This window comes from Equus quagga, chromosome 5 (assembly GCF_021613505.1).
Source record: "Equus quagga isolate Etosha38 chromosome 5, UCLA_HA_Equagga_1.0, whole genome shotgun sequence".
Taxonomy (NCBI): Eukaryota; Metazoa; Chordata; class Mammalia; order Perissodactyla; family Equidae; genus Equus; species Equus quagga.
In genome coordinates this window covers 57,804,328-57,828,426 of record NC_060271.1, presented here as the reverse complement: position 1 = coordinate 57,828,426, position 24,099 = coordinate 57,804,328, and the positions used below count along the sequence as shown (strand labels likewise).

Genomic DNA, 24,099 nt, shown 5'->3' with positions numbered 1-24,099 from the left:
ATACTTTATCCTTTTAAAAACTTTATTATTGAGCTGTAATAGTTTTTTATATATTCTGGATAAAAGTCCCTTATTAGATATATAATTTGCAAATATTTTCTCCCTATCTGTGAGTTGTCTTTTCACTTTTTTGATGGTATCGTTTGTAGCAAAAATATTTAGAATTTTGAAGTCTAACTAATCGATTTTTTCTTTTGTTGTCCTTACTTGAATACTTTTAAAAGTAATAGATACTTGAATTTACATGAGTCTTTACAATTTTTCCAAGTCCCTCTTCTCAACCTCACAATAAACCTCTAAAATAGGAAAGTCAGGTATCATTACGTCCACTTTATTGGGGGCAATATAGAGAGGTTAAACTGCCTACTCAAGGTTCCACACTTACTTAGTGGAGGAGAGAAGCTGGAACCCAGGCTTGGGCTCCTAATGCTAACCTGTGTTTTCTGGGGAGCCAAACTCTCCCAGCAACTGGGGTAAATTACAGCCTTTCTGGCCCCAGTCAGGGACATTTATATACTTTTTCCATGTGAGGCAGGATGGTGTGTAGGCTTTAGAATCAGACAGACCCAGATGGAAATTTTACCTCCTCTGCTTGCTGGCTGTGTGACCTTGGGGAAGTTCCTTAACCTCTCTGAGCCTCAGCTGCCTCATTGGTATTAAAGGGGTAATAACAGTAATGGTCTCACAGGGTTGCTACGTGGACTAAATGAGAAAACATGTGTAATGTTCTTAGAATAGAGTCTAGCATATAACAAGTGCTCAATAAACATAGGTTAACGTTATTCTTTAATTACTGATAACTGTAATACTTCTTCCAACATGGTAGCCTAAATCAGTAGGCATTCCTCAAGTTAACCTGCACTCTTAACTTGCATTACCCATCTGGTCTTTTCATAGGATTATAAAATGATTGATCAGGAAGTAACCTGGGAGGTCGGCTTGTCTGACTCCCAGAAAAGAGATGGAGCATGGTTTGCACAAGATGACACAGCAGATGAGCTTTCCAACAGGACTTCTTAGAAGCTTCTTCTTTTATTTCCATAAACTAGCTCTTTGAGTGCAAAGCTCCAGACGCCTTGATCTTGAACAAGGTCAAAGGAGCTCCCGAGGGAAGCTGGAGGGGCCCAGAGAGATGGCAGCACCCTGATCTTGGTCTGGAATCATGTTCGGCTCCTGAAAATCCTCGTCCTAACCCAATCTCTATCTGAATAAAGCAATTCCATTTCTCTCTGTGTTTAAAGCAAATAAAGTGAGTTTCTGAACGTCAGCAGCATGTGGCGTTTAATTTGCATCTCACCAAGGAGTACAAGACTTAAGGATGATGAGCAAAAGGGATTTTTATGGAAAGCAAATTACAGCACCTGAGACACAGACTGGTGGCCGCCTCAGTTCAAGCTGCGATCTTGTTAGCTGCCATAAACCACGCTGGGTTTTTTCCTTGGATAAGGACTCTCAGGGAAAATGTGTAAAACATTATTCAGGTGTTTCTGCGGGAAGCACCGTCCATAAGGGCCTTTCAAGGGCTATGTAAGACAGCATAGCAGATAGACTGTGTCTGCTGACAGGGAAAAGGGGTCACAACCAAAATGAGCAAAACACGGTAAGGACATGCTGTGTTTCTAACTTTCCTCACTGCCATGCTCGGTTAGTGTTGAGGCCAAGTTTCTTCACTGCCCTAAGACGGCTGCTACAGTCATCACACACACATGACGATGCCCAGAGAAAGCCATATTCCTGTCTGATTGTCCTTGTTAAGCAGACCACCCTTCGTGCCTCACTGGCTTGAACTGCATCACACGCCCATGACTAAATCAGTGCCATAGCAAGGGTAAGACCACTTAGATTGGGTAAGACCAATGAATAGCCACCCCTTATGACTGGAGACTGACCAACCTCCTCTGAAGAACCTGCCACTGAGTGCAGGGTGAACCGAATAGATGTTCTCTTTGTAAGGAAGTGGAGGGTGGCTGCTGGACCGGCAATCGATGGTGTCTTCCTCATACAGAAAGTCTGCTCCATTATTGAGATCCTGGACACACACAACAAACTCAACTAGCCAGATACCTGCTACGTGACCAACACAGTTAGCGTGACAGGCCATCCCAGCTAAGAGTCAAGGAGAGAGCCATGCGGCCTTGAAACCTGCACACCTGTGTTCCAGTCACAGCTGTGCTAATAACTTGCTGTGGGTCGCTACCTCCTCACCTATTAAGAGACAGGCTTGGACTAGAGGATGTCTAAAGTCCCTCTCACTTCCAATATCCTTGGATAAATCTACAGTTAATTAAAAACAAAACCTGGTGGCCCTCATTTTAGTTACTTATCTCTAGAAATGTCTAATATCAGGATTTCTAACTATAAGCTCTGTTAATTTCTATCTTAATTCTTTTCTTTTTCCCCCACTCAGTATAATAAGCAGTGGGTAGGCCAACTGAAAAACAGAGAACGCTGGAGCCAGAAGTCATGGATGATTTGCTCCTGGTAGTTAGTCCTGAGTTGACTGTAACATGCTGTCTGGTGTTTTATTCCTGCACGTGCACGCAGGATTACTGTGTAACAGTCAAGCACATGCCAAATTCCTAGCTTTGCTACCTTCGGGAGTCTAGGTAATCACACAGATTCCCCTGACAACAATGTACTGAGCCTCCCATATGCCAGGCGCTGTGTTGGGGCTGCAGATTTCTTATCTTACCGTGTGTAATGTGACTTCAAGGATGAGCCAAAGGCATTATCTGCCTGAAGCCAGTCACACCACAAATACTTTCCATTTTAGTTTTAGGTCGATGAGGGTTTTTCTGCCATCAAGAATGTACTGTGCACCTGCATCACACTGCTGCTTTGCGCTCACTACCTGCCTGCTACTGTTCTGAGTGTGGTGGGCACAAAAGTACCATGTTAACCCATGTCCTCAAAGTTGGAGGGCCTAGAATAACGTTTAAAAGAAGACAGTGTATATCAAGTGTGAAATTCACTCATAAAATTCTTAGTCCTCAGAGTTTAGGGACCAGGGGAATAATGAGGTCTAGAGTTTTCGGGTAGGACTCCCTGGAGGAACTGGGACCTGAGCAGAGCTCTAAGCACAAGGTCAGATTTAGCCAGCAGAATACAGAAGGGGGCAAACCGTAAGCAAAGGCATGGAACAATGGGTGGGAAGCCAGAGGCCAGCCAGGAGATGGAGATTCACAGAGGAGGGTGTGCAGGGTGAAGTCAAAACAGGCTCAGACGGGGGCGGGGTGGAGGGGGGTGTGGAGCCCCTCATCCTAACTGGTTTCGCAGAATCTAGCACCAAGGAGGCCTTCAACTTAGATACATGGGGGATGATGAGAAAAGCGGAAAAGACAGATTGGGAGTGACTGATTTCCTGCACTGTGTGAAGCGGAAATTCTACGAGCACATATATGTGATTTAAAGTAGTAAGACTATTCTGAGTGGGACACTCTTGGGAAAAAGGCTGGTTCAGGGGTCTCCAGTCCCACTTCAGCAAATGAGTCAGGGAGGCGGGTGTGGCCCCTTCCGGGCACACTCTGCAGAGGCTGTGCCCCCAAGAGAGCACTTGGGGAGACACACGTGACAGAGAGCGACACCCACATGCAGAAGCAGAGGACGAGCTAAACCTGTGAGAGGGAGATCTCAGTGACGCCATTTCACTCAAGAAAAGCATGTCAGAAGCGGGCCTGTCTCTTTAAGGTTTGCTGAAGATAGAAAGGTCGTTTTACGGGCAGGCTGAGCAAAGAGGGAGAGAGGAAGAGAGGGGATGGTAAGAAAAAGAAGGGAGGAAGGACATAAATGAGAATGTGGTCAATATAATTTTATTTGCTTTATTATTCCTGAGTGTGGTGCCAATAAGTCTGAGTCCTGTGACTCTGCAGCTCCACCATCATGAGAATATGAGCAATCCTGCTCCCAGAAGTGAGCTTGCCTCTAAAAGGAGAAGCACCACCAAGCTTTGTCCACAGGTCAATAAAACTCTCGGCCCAGGCCTGGCCTGATTCCCTCAGTAGGTCTGAATGGCCCCAGGCACCAGGGCCCAGGACGAGCCAGACCTGCAGGGCTGCAGGCTGTTCTTTCACCGAACGCAAGTCACAGAGTCAGGGAGCTGGGAAATGCAGTCACGCCCCAGCTGGGATCCAGGGACAAGGCAGGGGTTCTGAGACATGTGCTGGAGTCAGGTCCCTGACAAAAGGGAGCTCCAGGTTGAAGCGTTGGCTTGTCTCTTTGATCAGAATTACTCTGCTTTAAAGGTCATCTCACTTTTTGCCAATGAAGAAAAAGTGAGTGAGGGAACTCACAGGAGAACTTTGGTCGTAGGAGGAAGAGAGGACAGGAGGAAAGTACGTAGTCAGTCATCAGGGCAGTGTGCGCCTCGGTTAACTCCAAGGCGCAAAATGCACTTGAGACCTCAGGGTGTCACATGAGAGGAAACACTCCATTAGGACCTTAAAGCCTTAGAACATAAGCCTTTCCTGATGCTAAATAAGGGCAGTGATGCGGGGTCCCTAAACCCCGGGCCAGCAGCTGCCACACAATTTGCAGGGCTCATTGCAAAATGAGTATGTGAGACCCTGGCTAAAAAATCAGGAAAACAAGCATCACCACAAGCACTAAAATGTAAAGCATCCTCCTTTCTTCCGTGGGCTCTCAATTGGTCATGGCATTTGTTTATTTGCTATTTCATGTTGTGCTCTTTGGGTACCAGGACTCTTGTGGGGTGAGTATAGACCCTGACTGGCATCTGGGGAACTCGTCATGTGGTGCCCTGGCTGGGGGCAGTGAAGTCAAGCCAGGCACCTTCCTTCCCACGGCCCGCCATCCCAACCAACGTGGGCAATGGGTAATCCCCAAGGGTACTGTGACCTTCGCACCAGGAAACACTAGGCACCTGGCTCAGGGTAAGGGAGAGGCTTGCCCCAGAAGAGTTGCCCATTGAATGGGCCCTGGCGCTGCCTGCTTGGGGTGGAAAGGGCTGCTGTGGTGTCCTGGGCCTGCATGCCCTACCCCCATCCCTAGTGATCTCACATCCGCTGGGGTGTGGGATGGCAGCAGTTGCTGCCCAGGGTGGAGAGGGGAACGCTGCCGGCAGAGGAGAAGGGGGCTGAGCACCCATCCCTGGGAGGCAGGACTGCACGGGAGCCAAGGCTGCAAGCAGCTGTGGCATGCTCCACCACCCTCTGGACTTCCTTTACGAAACACAAATTCCAACATCAAACTATTAAGAAATTCAAGAGGGCAGCTGCAGAGTATTAAACCCAGCGTGGACCATCTGGGGATGCAGCCCTATGAGCCTGCACAGGGTGCTGGCCTGGGAAACGGGTCTTGCCTGGAGCCACAGGTTTCTCCTACCTGTGTCCTCCTCTAGAACAAAATGCCCAGTGCAGCAGCTGTCTTTCAGGGTCCTGGGATCGTGGTCTGCTAAGGGGGCCCAGTCCCCACCTGTCTGCTTGCACCTGTCTGCTTGCATTCCCCGAGATGCTCACTAACGTAAAGGTAGGACAAAATTTCACAGACTTTCTCCAGGTAACCAAGGTGGTGACAGTTTTGGAAGCTCAAAGGAGGCTCTGTGGAGACAGGATTTTAAATGAGTTGGAGTCCCATGTAATTAAAATAATTTTGAATTAAAATTACCACTTTGGTAATTGCTTTTATAATATTTACTACCATTGCCATTGTGTAACTTATCTCATTAATTACATTTGGAAAAAAGTTAGGCAATGAATAATTAATAGGATGTGATAACCAAGGGAGTCACAGGGCTTAAGGAACAGAGCTTGGAAGAAGGTGTCACCCACGTTCAGTCCTGTCAACGAGAACTTCACAGCCTGACAGCCACATGCGAGGAGGGGTGCTCTCAGGCCATCACCTGCTGTTCGGAGAGGTCAACAGAAAAATCTCCTTGGCCGCATCACTGACGTGGAAACAGGTCAGGAATTCTCCTCAGTGGCAGCAAGAAAAAAGCTCCCACTTTATCAAAACAGACAGTCCTTGGTACAAATAACTCAGCAAAATACAGATTAGAAATGGCACCAAAAGGCCAGCATGGTGCTGGGGCAGCAGCCATGCCTTGTAGAAAATGGAAGTCTGTTTTTCATCCGGACACGTAAGGTGGGAGGTGGGGAGCAGGAGTTCAGTTGGATGCCTCTGCCCCGTGAATGGTACCACCCCTGCCGGGACTTCCAGACAGGCCTAACGCTTGTAGCAAGTGCGACACATCCTCCACGCACACAGAGATACACACTTGTGTGGAAAATCAAGAGGAACCACTATGCACGGCTTCTACTGAAAGTGAGATGCTCAATCTACTGACAAGAGAAAATCAGTTTCCAAGGAAGCTCTTTTGAAGAGCGAGACAGAATTTCCATTTAAGCTGCGTCCACAGTTTGTATACAGATGGCCCTCCAAGATCTTGACATTTCCTTAAGTAATTTCTCACAAAGTTCAAATACTGTTACAGAATATTTTTTTCTTAATGGTCTTTCACTCAAAATATGGTTTCTGTAGGGTTGCCAGATAAAATACAGGGCACCCAGTGAAGTTTGAATTTCAGATAAATAATGAATAATATACAATACAAGGGACATATTTATTCTAAAATTATTTATTGTTCCCATATTTTTATTTGCTAAGTCTGGTAACCTTAGGTTTGTGATCTTTCTTATCCATCCAACTTAACAACATAAGGTGCCAAGCACTGAGGAGATGCTCCTGGAAGGTTCTGGATGACTCAAGGAAGGTGAATGGCACCTGGCAAACGGCATCACCATTAAATGATGCGCAGGGATTTCCTGCTGGAAAGTTTGCACAGTTTCTTCTGGGTTATTTGACAGGATCCTAGATGGAATGCCGTGTGAGAGAATTAATTACAATCAATCACAGATCGGGAGGTCTGGGACCTGGGAATTCATATTTCAGGCTGCCAAAGCTATATTTTAAGAGGAATGTAACACAACAGTCATTATGGAAGAACAGTCAGAAGATCAAAGTAAAGGGGAAATAAAATATCATCTGAGTCTGTCTCAAAGTCACAAAACTGAGGATTAAAATACTGCCTTTTAAAGTTTTTGAATGAGTTGAAAGGGATGAAAAGTGAGGCTTATGTAACCACTTCCCCAGCGAAACAAAACTTGTTTCTATCTCCAGGACCCTAACACCCGCCAGCTGACTGAGAATCCTAAAGGGGTCATATGAAGAGATCAGGATTTCTAAAGAAAGAAACGTACAGCCCTGCCTTGCTGTGCAGGTGTAGAGAATGCCAATACCGAGGATTTTCAGTGTATCCAAACTAGCGGAGGTTGCCAATCCTAAACTGCATTCTGTGGCATTTGGACAACAGAATGTTGGAAGATGTTATTTGATTCAACAGGACCGGTAATAATGTGGGAGTTAATAAGGACATGCCCTCCTTGGGGTGTTTCACTGAAAGAAAGTGGTATCTGCAAACCTAGAGTCCATTTCCCAAACTCATGTTTGCTCTTGTTGCCAGTTTTTTTTCTCATAACACATAAAAGGTAGAATACTTCTTTGGAAAGCAATTCTCCTTTAGACCCTACTATTTAGACCTGCCCACTGCACTGGATGCAGCTTGCCCTTTGTAGAACAGGTAGGGAGGATGCAGAGAGAGATGAGGTTGGCCACATGCAGCAAGTTTCACTCTAGACGACTCTTTGGGGGCTGCTCATGGGTACAAGTCACTCAACCCCTCGGAAATGTGACCGTCACGGAGGGGAGAGCTCTGAAAACCCGCACTTCCTTTAGGAGCTCCAGGGTTTTAGCATTAAGACTTCCAACAGACGATCTTCATCCGAAAGCTCAGAGACAAAAATAACGCTGGGGCATGATGGGGATGCACTGCATAAAGCTTGAAAAGGGGGAAGGTTAACATAGAGACATGTTAAATACTAACTAAAGTAATGACAACGGTGTTAGAAAATAGTCTCTAACAGCTATTGCGCCTCTCACGGAAATAAAGAGAAGACTTTATGACCCCATCTGCACACTTCGCTGAGGTAGTTTATCAGCGAAAAAAGGCGATCAGGCCAGTGAAGGAGGGATTACAGTTTGGGAGTATGGATAGGGGGCACTTTCACTGTGTGATACAGCTCAAGGGACCATATCATGGAGAAATAGAGAAGCCTGGCATGTCCTGGGCTCACCTCGTGGGGGAGCTGACCTTGTAGAGGACATGGGCTCTCAGAGGAACTGAGACGGAGGAGGGCCCAGCTAAGTCTTGAAGATGGAAGTCCTGCGGACTGCCGCAGGAAAGCTGGCCTGAGCAGGACACGGAAAAGGGCTCTGTCCAGCTGTGAAGGCTCAGGGAGGGCCCCAACTCCTGGGAGTGGCCTGGCCATGTGAGCCTCTCCCTTGCCCCTCCTAAGTCCTGGGACAAGCACTCTAGAAACTGCAATGAGCCTTTCTTTCCCAAAGAACCCCGGCCCGAAGCCCAGGAAAGGATTAAGCTGGATTTCCCCTCACTGGTGGCCTGATTCCTGTGTAAGCTGCTACCTATCATGCCACCCCATCCAAACAAATGTCCTTCAAACTTCTCCCCATCTGCCTGCCGAGAAGTCAGATTCCTTCATACGAAGAAGAGTTTTTTATTCCATAGTTAGAAATAAAAGGCTTACGTTGAAAATGTTTCCTTGAGTAACACTGACTGACACAAATTCAAGATTAGTTATAATTAGGGTGGCCACATAATTTATAGTCTAAACCACAGCATTTTATTTTTTTTAAATTATGGTAAAATATGCATAACGTAAAATGTACCATCGTAATCATTTTGAAGTCTACAGGTTCAGTAGCATTAAGGAGACTCACATTGTTTTGCGACCATCACCACCATCCGTCTTCAAAACTCTTTTCATTTCACAAAACTGAAACTCTGCATCCATTAAGCACTAACTCCCCAGCCCCTCCTCCCAGCCCCTGGCAACCATCATTCTACTTTCTGTCTGAATTTGACTATAGTAGATACCTCACGTAAGCAGAATTATATAGTATTTTTCTTTTTGGAACTGGCTTATTTCACTTAGCATAATGTCCTCAAAGTACATTATGTAGCACATGTCAGAATTTCCTTCCTTTTCAAGGCTGAATAATATGCCATTGTATGTATTACCACATTTTGTTTATCTATTCATCCATCGATGGGCACTTGGGTTAATTCTACCTCTTGGCTATTGTGAATAATGCTGCTATGAACACGGGCGTGCAAGTATCTCTTCGAGACCCTGCTTTCAGTTCTTTGGCGTATATATCCAAAAGTTTTGCTGAATCATATGGTAATTCTATTTAAATTTTTTGAGGAACTGTCACATTTTTTCCATAGTGGCTACACCATTTTACATTCTTTCCAATTTCTCCATGTCCTCGCCAACATTTATTTTCCGTTTTCTGCAGCAGTCATCCTAACGGGTGTGAAGTGATATCTCGTTGTGGTTTAAACCAGGACACTTTTGAGAGTGAAGGAGGCACTGCCCACAATTACCCTGGGGCACGGGCAGACATTGGGGTGCACGGGGACTGCAGCTGTAATCAGCCTGGGGGATCACAGGATGAAGGCTGCTACCCGGGCTGGGGCACGGCAGCCCGGAGTGCAAGGCTTTGTTGAAGAGCAGCACAACAGTGTCTGGAGGGGGCCCAGGCCCTACCTGCAATCTAGCCAGCTGCCCATCCACCTGCACTCCCTGAGGTGCTGACTTATACCAAGGTGGAACAAAATTTCGCAGACTGCCTCCAGGTAACCAAGGTGGAGACAGTTTAGGAAGCTCAAGGAAGCTCTGCGGAGACAGGATTTTAAATGAGTTGGAGTCCTAAGTAATTAAAGTGATTTTGAATTAAAATTGCCATGTCAGTAATCGCTTTTATGTTATAATATTTACCACCGTCACCTTATGAAACTTATCTCGTTCATTACTGCTGGAGAAAAGTCGTCAGCCACCCTAGGTTGGGGGTAAAGTATCTGGGGTAAAAGAGGGAGTGGGGTGTTTTGACTTTACCCTTTGTTACCCATCCAGGAGAACAGCTATTCAAGTTGCTTTCTTTTTTTTGTAGCAACTGTACTACTAAAAACGTGTATTATTTGTAACCAGCTTTTTGTTTTACATAGCACTTTTGCAAAAAGAATCTCCTAAGGCCTTTCCAAAAGCTTCACGGTGGACAGAGCGAGGACCACTATCTGCACTTAACAGATGAGAGCGAAGGACTGGGAGAGAGCGAGTCGGTCAGGGAGCGTTAAGGCCCTGCATCAGGCACTGCACGGGGTGCCGAGACTTGACAGACACAAGGTGCAGCTTGTCTTCCATGGGGAGGTGGCAAACGAAGCAGCTCATTACCACACTGATGAGTGTCACCCACAGGCAAGTGCAGGGTGCTATGGCAACAGACGCAAAGGGAGGAAGCCCTAAGGGGGAAGAGGATGTTTAAGGTGTGACCTGAAGTGTGGGTAGGAGCGGGCCAGGGAGGTTGGAGGGGAGGAGAAGAAGAGGGAAGGAAAACTGTTCCAGAAGGAAGGAGCAGCATGTATGCAGGGGTGGGAGAAGAAAATTGCTGGGCCTGGAGTCACAAAATGAGTCTGTGGCAGAGCCAGGGCTTGAAGGGGACTCAGGAGTCATGCTGGTTGAGTCTCTGCTGTTACAGACCTTCTGACATCCAAGAGTATCTGTGTGGTCTCCACTGCCCCAGAGCTTCACTGCACTCGGCTGAGGCGAGGAACAGGGTGGCTGATGACCGATGCCCAACGGAACCAAGGATGGGCAGGTTCACGCTTTAGAGACCCACGGGGTGCAGAATTGCTGTACAGATGTGAGCAAACTTTGGCCTTCATTTTGAAAGGTTAGTGAATAGCTAATATTTCTCGAGCCAGTTGGAATGGAAAAAAACCTTCAAGAAATATAAGTCTTTGGAAGTCAGGCTGGCTGGGCTCTCCCTTCCTCAACACTGCAATCCGCCCAAGCATGACCAGGGCACTTTTCGAGGTTTTTGCCCTCTTCTGTTTTAAGTGCAGACACAGGAGACGGGCTGAAATCCTTAGAACTCCTTTCTTGGGGAGAATAGAGCTAGACAAGGCTTGTTCTACCAAGCAAGCCCAGCGGAATCCTTCGTGGGTGCATGTTCATTCCTGTGTGATGTCAGGTGTGGAGTGGGCAGAGGCTCCCTCTGATCACATGTGACCACGTTCTGCTGCCCTGCCACACGGGCGGGGGCCAGCAGCCTTGGCCCTGGGTGCAGCCCTCAGCCCATGCTGTGAGCGTGAGCTCGCGGCAGGGCGGGATTCTGTGCTGTTTTAAGGGGTTCTCTGGGGCCGAGCAAGGATGAGGCCCTTGGGCCACCACCAGGTGATGAGCAGCATGCCCCTGCCACCAGCTCCATCTGCCAGGCCCTCTCTGCCTAAGGCCACACTGCCATCTGAAATCCTGGGCTCCAGTCAGCTCTATTCCTTCATTAACCCTGGGCAAGTGATTCCATTGCTCTAGGCTTCAGTGTTTTCACACGTACAACGGGGACAATGGCACCTACCCAGAGGGCTGTCATGGGGATGAAATGGGATAATGACATCAAGCCCCAGCACAGTGCCTCATGCAGCAGATACGCTGCCCCAAGAGGCCAGGGTAACATGAGGCCCTGAAGACCACCTGCCTTTGTCAGGGAGGGGTGGCATATCATTCAGCTTTGTGTTCATCTTCCAACAATAGCAAAGGCCCACGCCTACTGTCCTTTTAGAATCACATGAAATAGTTCAGTGGCTGGGGCGATGACTCAAAGAAAATAGGGACTCCTTCACATGTTCCCTCAGAAAACTAATAAAGACCTTAATTCTTGGTGCCTGCGAAGCGTTTGTGGCTGGAAGTACCTCCACGCTGGTTACTCCCTTCTCTCCTCCCAGCACCAGGCTTCGGCTGGCTGAACAGGGCTTTCCGTCACCATTTTAAGATGAAGAACTGTGGCCTAAAGTGGCTCTCTGAGTCACCGGCCCAGAACAGGGCAAATGGGGCCAGAGGGAGGTGAGTGGGTTGCTGCCAGGCCTTCAGACTCTTGGCCTGGGCTGGGTTTCATGGAGGCCCCGTCCAATCAGCCAGATGGGGCCAGCAAGCAGGCCGACCCGTCTGGGAGGTGGTAGAAGCGGCCATAGACTCTCCCTTCGCAAGCAGTTGGTTTGGTTTCCCCATTTTAACCTAACTGACCTGTAATTACTTAATGAGCATTGACATACCGAAGGCTGCCTCTCAGGGAGAGGGGAACAATGGATACAGGCAGCATGAAAACTCAAACCCAAGGCCACGGAGAATTACAGAGAGAGGAGGCAAGGCTGAGGAATCTGCTCAGAATTTGGCAGCTCTGATGGCTGTTCCCAAATAACAGATGCAGATGGCCGGGCTCTGATGCTGGCTGGCAAGGGCAGAGGTGGGCACTGCATTCTGCAGGCCATTGGGAAGCTATGGGGCGGCAGCTGGCCCGCCAGTCAGTTGCCTGGGAGCCAGCACAGGGAAAGGAGTTGGACGAGCTGGGAAAGGTCAGGTTGCTCCAGTTGACAGGGAGCACATTAACCTTTCAACAGCAGCAGGGGAGCTCATGGGGCTCCAAAACACAGTTATTAAAGGCCAGCCGGCCAGCACGGCCAACGCTGGCCCAAGGCTGCCTCTGGCAGGGCAGCTGAGGAGTGGGTCATGGGGAAGCTGATTGGGGAGTGGAGGAGAGAAGAGGAGGGCAGGCCTCGTGCCCAGAGTTAGCAGCTGGAGGGGCAGCTCTCTCCAGCTGGCTCTGTGAGTCCAAAGAGTGAAATGGCCCGGGTGGGGCTGCCTGGGAGGGAACTTACTGTGGAGGGTGGAATGGAGAGCTTGGGAGTGGGTGGGCGGTGCTGGCCTGAAAGGCTCTTAGGGCAGAGAAAGCAGGCTTCAGGGCTTTGGCTAGTTTTCTCCACTAAAAGGAGATTTAAAAAAAACAAAACAAAAAACAGTTTTGGTGTCACACAATTTAAATAAACTTCCATCAAAAGCAGCTAAGTAGTTTGGTTTTAAACAAAGCAAAACAAACAAAACAAAACACCCTAATCTATCTATTAGCTTTAAAACCACCTGCCCAGCACAAATGTTTCTCCAGCTGGCCTGCACTTACTAAAGGCCTAGACGCGAGTGATATATCCAAAGACAGAGGCATAAATGCGTTAAGAAATATACATGTGTATTAAAAATATCTTTTTTTAATCTCTTTTTTTTTTTTCCTGTAAAATACATTATTTGTTGCCCTTTGCTTTCTTTTATGTTCAGTTCAATATCCAGATCTGGGTCAGTGAGAATGGTGACCACATATGCAAAATTTAAAAAGTGGGTGTGTGTGGGGAGACTATAGATTGTACCTTCACGTGTAATCAGCTTAAACATTTTAATAGACCTGACCACTAACTAACCCATCATCAGCGCATTTGGTGCAGGACAGAAAGCACTTAATTTCATCTAAGTAGTTATTCAAGAAGGCACATGTATAATTTTACTTCAGAAATATATATTTTTAAAAAGGAGGAGACAGTAGTGATAAATATTGAAAACTACGCTAATTACACAATAGTTTTATTTCTCTTAATTTAAACTTTGAGATGTCTCCTATATTGGATACATTAAAAAATCTAGGGTGATACACTGAATGACAAACATGAGACACACACTGTACCACTGTCCTTGGTTTAGAAGGGACAGTGGCATGAAGGACTGTGACCGTGACAGAGACTTTCCATAAAAATAACTTAGGTTCTGTTATTTAAATATTCTACCTCCGGTAACTTCATCAACTAAGCCTGAGAGAACTGGTCCACAAGACAGGGAACACGGTGTGGATGATAACGGGTCAAAGCCAGTAATGTAAATACGGTCGTAAACGTTTTGTCAGTCCATCTCTGAGGTGCCCGGTTCCTGGTCCCTTTCCCGAGGCTGGTTAACTCAAGTGGTGTGGACGATTAGCTCTGCTCTTCCATGGTCACAGACCCCTGGCTCTCGGAGCAGGGGAGGGACGGCGGGTCTCCCACCACAGGAGACCAGGGTCACCTGCGAGAGGCCTCCTCCACTGGCAGAGGGAAGGGAGGAAACTCCAGACCGGAACTCGAGCACCTCAAACCCAGGAGAGAGGGAACCACTTTCTACTCTAGACCATAAGAGAAAGGGGCCGTCCTGAAGAGCTTGAAATATTAGTATGCGCAGGGATGTACATTGATTTTTTTTTTCTTTTTAAAATTTTTTATTGTGATAAATATTTATAACAAAATTTACCATTTAAACCATTTTCAAGTGAACAGTTCAGTGGTATTACGTACATTCACATCGTTGTGCAGGTGTCACCACTATCATTCTTCTGGAAAGAGGTCAAACCCTTCTAAGTCACCCCGTTTGTTCCTGTGGGCCCATGGCAATCATGGACACTGACAAAAAGGGTTAAAACTTACTTTTCCCCAGAGGCCCCTCCTGCTGCATCCCCCTTGCCCAGATGTCAGGCAGCAGGTCCACATTAATCCTCAGACATCCCCAAACCCACCAAACCATCCCAAAGGGCAACTAGTGGCTACATACAACTCATTATTTATTTACTCAAAAGACTGTAATGGTTTCTTCCAGGCTGCTCTGTTCTATTGCGTAAAACACATGTTGGGGACCTTTTAAAATGTGTGTTATTTACCTGATAGAACTCAATGGCTTCTCTGGAGCTGTTCAGTTTTATTGTGGAAATTAGTACTACAGGGGCTTTTTAAACACTGATTTTTAAACCTGACAGCCTGCGTTTGCTCACAATGTTAATGCAGTCAATTGAGCTAACAGCCACGAAAGGGCGGTGGGGGACACTTATGTGGCCTCTCCAGAAGAAGTGGTCAGGCCGAGGGTGTCCACTTTTGTGAACATCGATGGGTATCGCTGGCCCTGTTAGAGAAGAGAGTGCTGCCCCAGCACCTCAGCATTGTTCTCTCTCCACACGGCCCCAAACAGATCTCTGCCAGGGAGCCCCCATGTGATCTGAGAATCACCATTTGCTTTTGAAATAAGGATTATTTACTTTGAACTAACAAAATGAATCTAATTCTTTGGAGATCAGCTGGAAAAAGGTGTCAGGAAATGACCCAGGATGATTTTTTTACAGGAGTGAAGTAGGAAGAGGATGCAGGAGAGAGAGGCTGCAGCCTCCTTGGAGGCGTAAGTCAACCTCACCTAGGACCCAAAGACTCACAATTTGGCTTTTGGGGAGAACAGGCTAGATTAGAACATACCACAAGGTAGGGATGGTCTGAGCAATAGTAAAGGATATTTGTTGGAATTTGTTGATATTTATTTTCTATAACGTCAGTGTAAAAACATGCCCCATACTATTAGTTATTCATGGTTTCATATATTAAATCTATATTGTAATAATTCTCCTCTCTTGGTTAAGTTTCTTGGTAGGACTTAAATCAAAGAGCATCTCATGGTATCTTGATGAGTGGCTTTTCTCAGTGGTGCAATAGAAAAACTACGATCATGTGGATAGATTAACAAAACACTTTTTCTGTTTATCACCTCATTGAATCCTAACCAGGAGGACACTATTATCATCCTGTTTATGCAACTGAGAAGGTTCAGATGCAGATGAGTAAGTACATTGCCCAAAGTCAATTCCAGCCCAAGTTCAAGGATTCAGAATCCCAGGCTTGCTTCATGATGTCTTGTAAAAAGAAGAGCTTAGGGAAAGCTGAGCCAGCGGTTTGGGTTTTTTTTTTTCCTTCCTTACCATGAGAACAGAGATGAGTAGCACAATTTGAATTCTTGGTCTTTCTTGTTTGAAAGGCATTTAGTAAGTCATTACTGAACAGTCATTTTGTATAAAGCACTAGCTAATATTCAAGATCTGCTTCCTGTTCTCCAGTCAGTTATTGAGACCAGACATAAATACATAAAGTGAGCAGAGCACAGAGGCAGGCCTGTGTCAGCAATTACATGAGGTGCTGATGGAATAGGAGCTGTGGGAGTCGGGGAGCTGGTTATTTGAGGTTTCCATGGAAGATGAGGCTGCATGCCACATTGGAAGGAAGCACTGTGCAGCAAAAGACCGACTCCCCCTCCCCCCCCCAACCCCTTGGGTGGCTGTCTAGAGCGGGCTCCCCGACAACTTTCCCTTCAGATGCACACATCCCAGAGGAATGAAGGGCCCCCACAGTCTTGCTTTGCTCAGGCCATTCTTTCTGCAGAGATGGTTGGTCCTTCCTTTCTCCATTCGTGGGTCACCTGATGCCACCCATCCTTCATATGCTACTTCCAATGCCCCCTCTCCAGTCCCCTTCCTCCGTGCTCTGAGAGAACTTCAGTGCCTTACCTGCACCCCTCCAGTGACATTTATTTCTTCATATCCTAATGTGGGGGGAGGGTGTTAGTGAAGCGGCTAAGAGCTTCAACTGGAGTCAGGCCACTCTGAGGCTTGATGGCTGTAAGACTTTCAGTAAGTTATGTGTCTCTGGAAACCCAGATTCACTAGGATTTTAGGGAGAGTATTTGGAAAATGAAATAAAACAAAACTTCATTGAAAACGTCATCTCTTTAAGGCCCTAATGTTGAAGTCCTCCTTTCTAGCTGAGAGGGTTGTTGTGAGGATTAAATGAAGTAATGTATGAGAAACGCTTGGTATAGTACCTACACATGACTGTTGGACTAATAAGACCTACGACTACGTATGCACATGTGGACATTTAACAAACACAGTAGTGATGCACGTGGACATTCAAGATACGCAGTAGTTATGCACACGTCGACATTTAAGATACACAGTAGTTATGCACACGTCCACATTTAAGATACGCAGTAGTTATGCACGTGGACATTCAAGATACGCAGTAGTTATGCACACGTCGACATTTAAGATACACAGTAGTTATGCACACGTCCACATTTAAGATATGCAGTAGTTATGCACGTGGACATTCAAGATACGCAGTAGTTATGCACACGTCGACATTTAAGATACGCAGTAGTTATGCACACGTCGACATTTAAGATACACAGTAGTTATAGGTATGCCTAAGTTTCCTCTACCACAATGTAAACTCCTCAAGAGTGAGATCCATGGGTAATGAATTTTTGTGTCTTCCACAAAGACCAGCACAATGCCTTACCCATTGTAGGAGCTCAGTACTGTAAATCTGCACCAAATGAATGAAGGAAAAAAAGAAGCATGAAGAATTGGCGGAGATATATGGGAGAGCATTTTAAGTCGTGTCAACAGAATGAAGCACAGGAATGAGGAGAAGGGACGGGAGAGAGTGAGGAGCCAGAGGTCACCTGGCCTCTCGCCCTCTCCGTGCAGGAAACCTCTCACTGGCATCAGACAGTTCTGTTTTGGTTACCGATTTCTAATTTAATTCCACTCTAATTTAATCGCACTGAGTGATCTCAATCTTTTGAAGTTTTTTTTTTTTTTAAGACTTTCTTGCCTGCCTTTGGACTGATTTTTTTTTAACGATCCCACTTTCCCCCCTCTCTTCCTGTGCAGCAGTTGGTAGTGTTCCTCAATTCCATAGCGTCTTAGAGGCATGGACACCTGCTTGAACCCCTTAACAATGAGCCCCTGACTGTCAACTGCCCTCTGAGGTGGTCTGCTGCAGTGGTGGAGAGCCACAGTTTCAGAAAAGCATTTTCTATTTTAAGCCCAAAGTTACCATTGTTTAATCATAAAACATTGGTCCCGGTTCATTCATTCATTCGTTCATTGCTTTCTTTCACTCATCAAATCACTTATTGTGTCTCCTAATTGCCAGGAACTATGCTAAGTGTTGGGGATAAAAAGACAACTAAGCCAGAAATGCTAGGATTATTAAAATTATTAGTAGAAACAAATAAAGTATTAGTACAGACTGAGCCAACTATTTGTTAGAATCTAAAACGTGGCATGAGCCACCTGTCTCTGACCCCATCCGAGTCTGCTTCGTGGCTGTGTGATGGAGGACGAGAGGATCATACTCGCCGGAAGCCAGACGACCTGGAGTCTAGTCCCAGCTCTGCCAACTGCTACCTTGTGACCTTGGGTGAATCATATCACCTGTCTCAGACACGGTTTTCCTATCTGTAAAATGGGTCCTTCCTGTTCCTATCTCACAGGGTTGTTGTGAGGATCATAAATGAGACAGTCAATGTGATAGTGCTTCTAAGCTCTAAAGTTCTTTAAAAAAAGTTTTTATTTACATGGTCCACCAAAAACACTTCATTACAAGGAGTCCCCTGCATTCGAGAACCTAGAGACTGCTGTGGGTCTCAAGGGCAGGGCCGACACATACCCTCTAGTGTGCCACCTTGGCATCTTCAAAGCTGGAAAATTTAAAACTTTCTTAAAAGTCTCCCATGCCCCCTTTTTTGGACCCTTAAAGAAGAGACCAACTATTAGTAGTGCATGACAACCGTGACTTTCCTCTCAGGATGTCAAGGACATCGTGTAAAACGTTACCCAGAAAGTTACACTTCTGTGCTGGTGGCCCCCCCTCCCCTGACAACACGCTCCCCTTGCTCGGTTGAAGGTGGTCCCCTTGACGATGGGTCAGGAAGATGAAGCCGAATACAAACCCTCACCCTGCAGTCAGATGCCTGCCCTGCCCTCCCCACCTTGCTAGGCGGCCACTTCCAGTCCTGCTTTTGAACAAAGATCAGAATCACATGGAGGTAAAACACCTTATTTTTAGGCTACCCCTCACTTACTTAATTTCATTATACTCTCCCTAACTTGGAAGAGGAGATTTGACAGATGAGATTTATTTGAGAAAGGGCAAAATTGAGAGCAGCAAATGCACGAGGCTAAAGAGGCCTTTCTCTTTGCAAAGCCAGCAGCCCTCTGCACGGTGAAGCCATGAGCATAGGTGCACGGCTGCTTCTGCTCAGCCCAGCACCCCTGTACCAGTGCAGCGCCCGGCTCAGCACGCAGGATGCACACTCAATAAATACTCGGGGCATAATGAATAAATCAATGGCAGTTGTTTGGATTTCAATATAAATGGATCTTGGACCTGAGATATTGCCAGATGGGCAGACAGGTTACAGGCTGGTGATGCATCTCAAAGGCTATAAAAATGTAGCTGTTTCTGGAGTCATAAGCTGACATTTCAGAAGATGATTATATGCACAATTTAACCACACGGCCATTCGTGCCCTCCAAGTGCCATCGCTTCAACAACTGTTTTCATGTTGGCTTTCTTGCTCGTTCCTTTTTTTATTTTTAAAGTCAAGCACAATTTTTTTCTGGCTTCTCATATTTCTAGCGGAACGAGATTTATTCATATGAAATTATGCTCCATTTTTATAAAACCCAAGTTACTGCAAACGATGCTTGAGGTTTCACAGAAAATATTAATTCCTGATCTGCTGCTATAAAGCACGCCTGCTCACCGTGCCGCAGCCCTGTCGCTCTGAGACAGATGGAAGCAGTCCAAGGGGATGATTAACTTCTTAGTCCTGGCAATTTCCTAGCGCTCCTCTTTCCCTAGATTTCAAGACTGACCTCCAGCTTCTCTGCAAATGCATAGCTGCTCAGCTTGATAAATCACACGACTCCTTTTTTTGATCACAGTTATCTACTATTTACTACTTAGGAAGGGAAGTTAATCGTATTCAGAGGCACTTCCCATGCTGCACACATATCCTGCCTTCTCCTGACAGCACTTTGCATATTTTCCACATTACTAGCGATAGGGCAGCTTTCACAGTGCAGCGTCCACACCAAAGACACACCTTTATAAATGAACCTCATGCCCATTTATGGCTCTTCTCCTCTGCCTCTTTCTACCCCATCAGGACAACAATCCATAAGAAGAAAAAACCCTGGAGAGCACATTATGAGGAGTGAACAAGTGAGAGGGAGAGCGTCCCCTTGCAGATTGAGGTTTTCTTGTTATTGGCTTGTTTACCTTGTTGGGACTTTTGCCACCTCTTCCTGCCCTGGTCTCTTGCTTTTTTTCATAACTTGGGGTATCAGTGGGCCTCTGTTAGGCCAGCTGACTCTCAATGGCATAAAATAGACATGAAAATTCCAGTCTGCAGTAGAAAAGGACAAAAAATGCTCCATCCTACCCTCACTCAACCCTCCCCATCACTGCAGGGTGGCACGAGTGAGTTGGGCAGAAGCCCCAGTTTGCCTTGCTGTGTGACCCAGTTTTGACCTCTGGTATACTTTGGCTATTTTGGCTGAACCATAAATTAAGCCCATCACTCAGGCAAAACCAAACAAGGCAAAAGATCTTCTTTGGAGGTGACCACAGATGACTTTTAAGTTCAGGTAATGGAAATATCATTGTTTTAATTTATCAAGATTATATATTGATTACTGAGGACTCACTGAACTTTGGAGCATAGAGTCTTGACTGGCAGATATTGGGTTTCTGCTAGAATGCCGATTTAAAGCAGGAAACTGGAGAAATGAAAACATAGATGAGACTGGCCTTCAGAAGACATCTGGATGTTCTCTTACCTCTGATGGCCCACAGGAATGAGATTTCTATCTGACCTTAGCAAGCAAAGGGAAATGCCACCCTTTTCTTTATAATTAGTCTCATCAGGTCAGGACTCAAAGCCTTGAAGGTAGGCTTTCTTATGGGGAAACAGAGAACAACGACTGGCTTCCTACAGCGTAAACTCACATCCCTTCCATAACCCCAAGTCAACCAAATCCTATTTCATCATCAAGTTGTACATCTTGAAACAAAATGGCTCTACTCCTGTATCAAACATCCTTGTATTCACCTGGTCCTCAAGGCAGTGATAAGACTAACTGGAAGAGAAACGGGCCCACACACGCACAAACCAGCAGGACCCTGATGATGCAAGGAGCCCATGGTGCCATGGCTTGAGCCAACATGGTCTTTTCTGTCCCACTCCAGAACTGCAGAACTCTGGAAGCACCTTTTAAGGTCTGAAAAGTGCTTTTCCTTTTTCCAGGACAAAAATGAAAGTGCTATCTAATCATTGTAGAATTTTATATCAAGAGGTAGTGATAGGCTGAAAAAAAATGGTTTAGGAAACCAGAATAGTTTGTGTAAATGAATGTATAATAGATGAATACCAGGCTATAAGCAGCCAGAGATATCGGGGTGAGGTCTCCACCTGGGAAGGTCACGATCTGGGGGCAAGTTTTACTCAACTCCATTCCTACCCTGCGGTGGTTCCTCTGACAGAGAGAGTATTAGGCAAGTCATGCAGTGGTCTGACCCAGAGTTACACTGAACATTTTCTAGAAAATACTGGCTTATTCAACAGAGTAAGTAATGTGATAGAAAAGGACATCACTTGGCAAGTTAGCGTTCTCTAATTTAAGAAACTAGAAAATATGAATCCAATTAATTCAGTAGGTGTTTTAAGACCTTACTTTAAAGAAGGGTTTTAAATCGTATCTCCAAATGATTACAGATGCTTCTCACTTATGGAAATTACTCGTGTGGCCCCAAATTAGGAGGAAATAGAAAGGAAAAAGCACAGAGAAGGTAGCTTTACATAAGTGCATTGCTAGATGTATAGGTAAAGTCAACGCATTACTTTGAAATCAGCCAAGTTCCCCAAATTGTCAACAGAAATACTTAGATTTAAGGGAGATATGCTCTACTACATTTGAAGACAGAGAAATTCATAAAAGTAGTGACAACGGGAACCTCTGTTTCTCTTTTTGTTGGGAATGGACTTTTTTTCTCACAGTGTTCTGCACTTAGCAGTTACATAATCAACAGGGGCTGAGACGCTGACTTACTAGTCAACTAACTACTCGGCTTTAGAGAGAATATCAGAAGAAAGTCAAGGGAATAGCGTTGCCCATCATTAAAATCCATAGACATTTTCCACCAGGACACAGTCATGCGTCTCTTGGGAAGAAGCCTTAGAATGTACAGTCCTAGTGTCTGATGACTTGTCTCCGTATTTGCAACCATGTCTTCAAAGGGGGTTCATATTTTCCTAAAACAGGTTTTGATTCATTCTACCAAAGGTCATAATGACATTTTTTGTCTATAAATGTAGCTTTATTGAAATATAATTTATATACCATAAAGTTTGCCCACTTAAAGTGTGCAATTAAATGGTGTTTAGTATATTTACAGGGTTGGGAAACCATCACCACAATCTAATTTTACAATGTTTTCATCACCCCCAAAAGAAACCTTGTAACCACTGGCAATGACATAATATTGTAAACTTAGGGCTTTCCCTTGCTTCTCAAAGCATGCTGTTGAAGGAAATGCTTCCTTGAAAAGTTAAAGGGAAAAAAGAAATATGGATAGGAAAGGAATTATTGTGTCAGATTTTAAAAGTATTTTGATCCAGAGTCTCTCCTCCTTCTACCAACAGACTCAGAAGAAGTACAGCTCTCAGCTTTTGTGAAAATTCCAGAAGCAGTTCTAGAAGATCACGTGGCAGCCGCTCTCAGAGCGCACAGGCTGGCGTGGCTGTCATGGGGAAGGCTTTCCAAGTGAAATAAAAACGCTCAGGCTCAGCCTGCTACCATAGAGAAAAGGCTTTTCATCCATGTGCACAGATAATTCGCCTAAGTGACAGGTTTTACCTTGGAGAAGCACTGAACTGAGCTAGCTTACACAGTCAATTATTGTTCATTTCACAAAAAAAAGAACTGGGAAGGGAGGGAGGGCAGTGAAGGTTGGCTAGACAATGCTGAGGTGCCTGCCCGCCAGCCAAGGGGAACATCTCCAGCTGCTTCTAACACTGCAAGAATCTGGCTTGTGGAGACAAACAGGGGCTTCATCCTTACCTCCTGAGAGTGCTTTAAAACCCACACGCGCACAAACACACATACCCCAAACTGAGTATGTGAAAAGTCAAAACCAAACCAAAACAAAAAAGGGTCTAGTCTGTCCTAGAAGGTAACTTTATGTATCCATGTTCAACTATTTTCATACGTTTTAGGCAAAGCAGGATGTGAAATACAGCTTGAGTGTTTCTGGGTTAGGTTCCTGTAGCTCATTTGATAACACAAATCAGAAAAAACAAGCCAAAGCAAGGAGTAAAAGTCAGGCACTCAGGACTACGAACTGGGTTACACGCATAAAGTATTTCAAGAGAATCTCATCAAAAGACAGATAACTCCCAGTGAAATGATATGGAAAAAGTCAGAAGACAACATCTCAAAATAAATGAAGTGCTTATTGCTGAAAAATGAGCTTAGATCTCAACCAATTCAAAAGTGCAGAATTTACTGTGCCATTCGGGCCTTTTCCTCTAAGTTTCTTGTCTCTTGTTTCATTGCACAACAAGAGGTTCTTCATACTTTCTATGAAATACAACACGGCGCTTTTTGCAGTAATAAACTCCACACATGCGTGACAAATCCAAGCGTGCAAAATGTTTAACATCCCAGTTCACAGATACTTTAGGGACAAAATCCGATTATGAATTATATGCCACAATAAATAGGGCTGAATGTTTCATAAAGCAATTTATAGTTCATAAAAATGACAAAATGTACCTGTCAGACAGACCGTGGAGCGCAGTTCTCTGGGCTGCCTGCTGGAAGAAAGGACAGACATGTTTATTTAATATTCTGACTTTTAAATTATGTGCTCAATCAACACTTTTTAAAAAACCTGTGTCATATACCTTTTTGCCATGTGGCCAAATATTAAACTACTAGCAACCTGGTAGAGAGCCGTGCCAGGTTATGAAAGGAACATTCCTGAAGGGTTAACTGAAGTCGCCACAGTGCACACCTGGCCCAGGGGCCAAGCTTTGGGGTGGTGCGAGGTGTGCCACAGGTGAGGTTGGACAGGTCTCAGGAGACCCGGCAAAGATCAGAGCCATTTCATTTTTACTTCCTGAAATTGTTTTTTACCGTTGCTTCATTCTACTTTCCTGTAAGAAAAAAGATCTGTTTTGATTTCTTTGCTGCTTCTTTCCCAACAAAGGTGTAATTTTTGACCACGTTTTCGGATTCATTGAAAAAGTCACCACAACTGGAAATTGGAACACTGACTGGAAATGTGATGATATTATGAGATTGATTTGTTTTAGGCATAGTAATGATATTGTGGCACTTTTTAAAGAGTCTGTTAGAAATTCATATTGAAATATTATGCATACAATTATATGATGTTGAGATTTGTTTTAAAATAATACAGTTGGAGGGAAC

General features: G+C 45.3%; 1 protein-coding gene across 3 annotated transcripts in view; it reads right to left on the bottom strand.

The window, feature by feature from the left end:
- AFF3 (ALF transcription elongation factor 3) overlaps window positions 1-24,099 on the bottom strand; it is a 526,899-nt gene that overhangs the window by 59,397 nt on the left and 443,403 nt on the right. For all 3 annotated transcript variants that reach the window (XM_046663032.1, XM_046663033.1, XM_046663034.1), the window contains one exon: window positions 23,440-23,480. In XM_046663032.1, coding sequence (XP_046518988.1) covers window positions 23,440-23,480 — 41 coding nt within the window. The remainder of the gene's footprint in view (window positions 1-23,439; window positions 23,481-24,099) is intronic.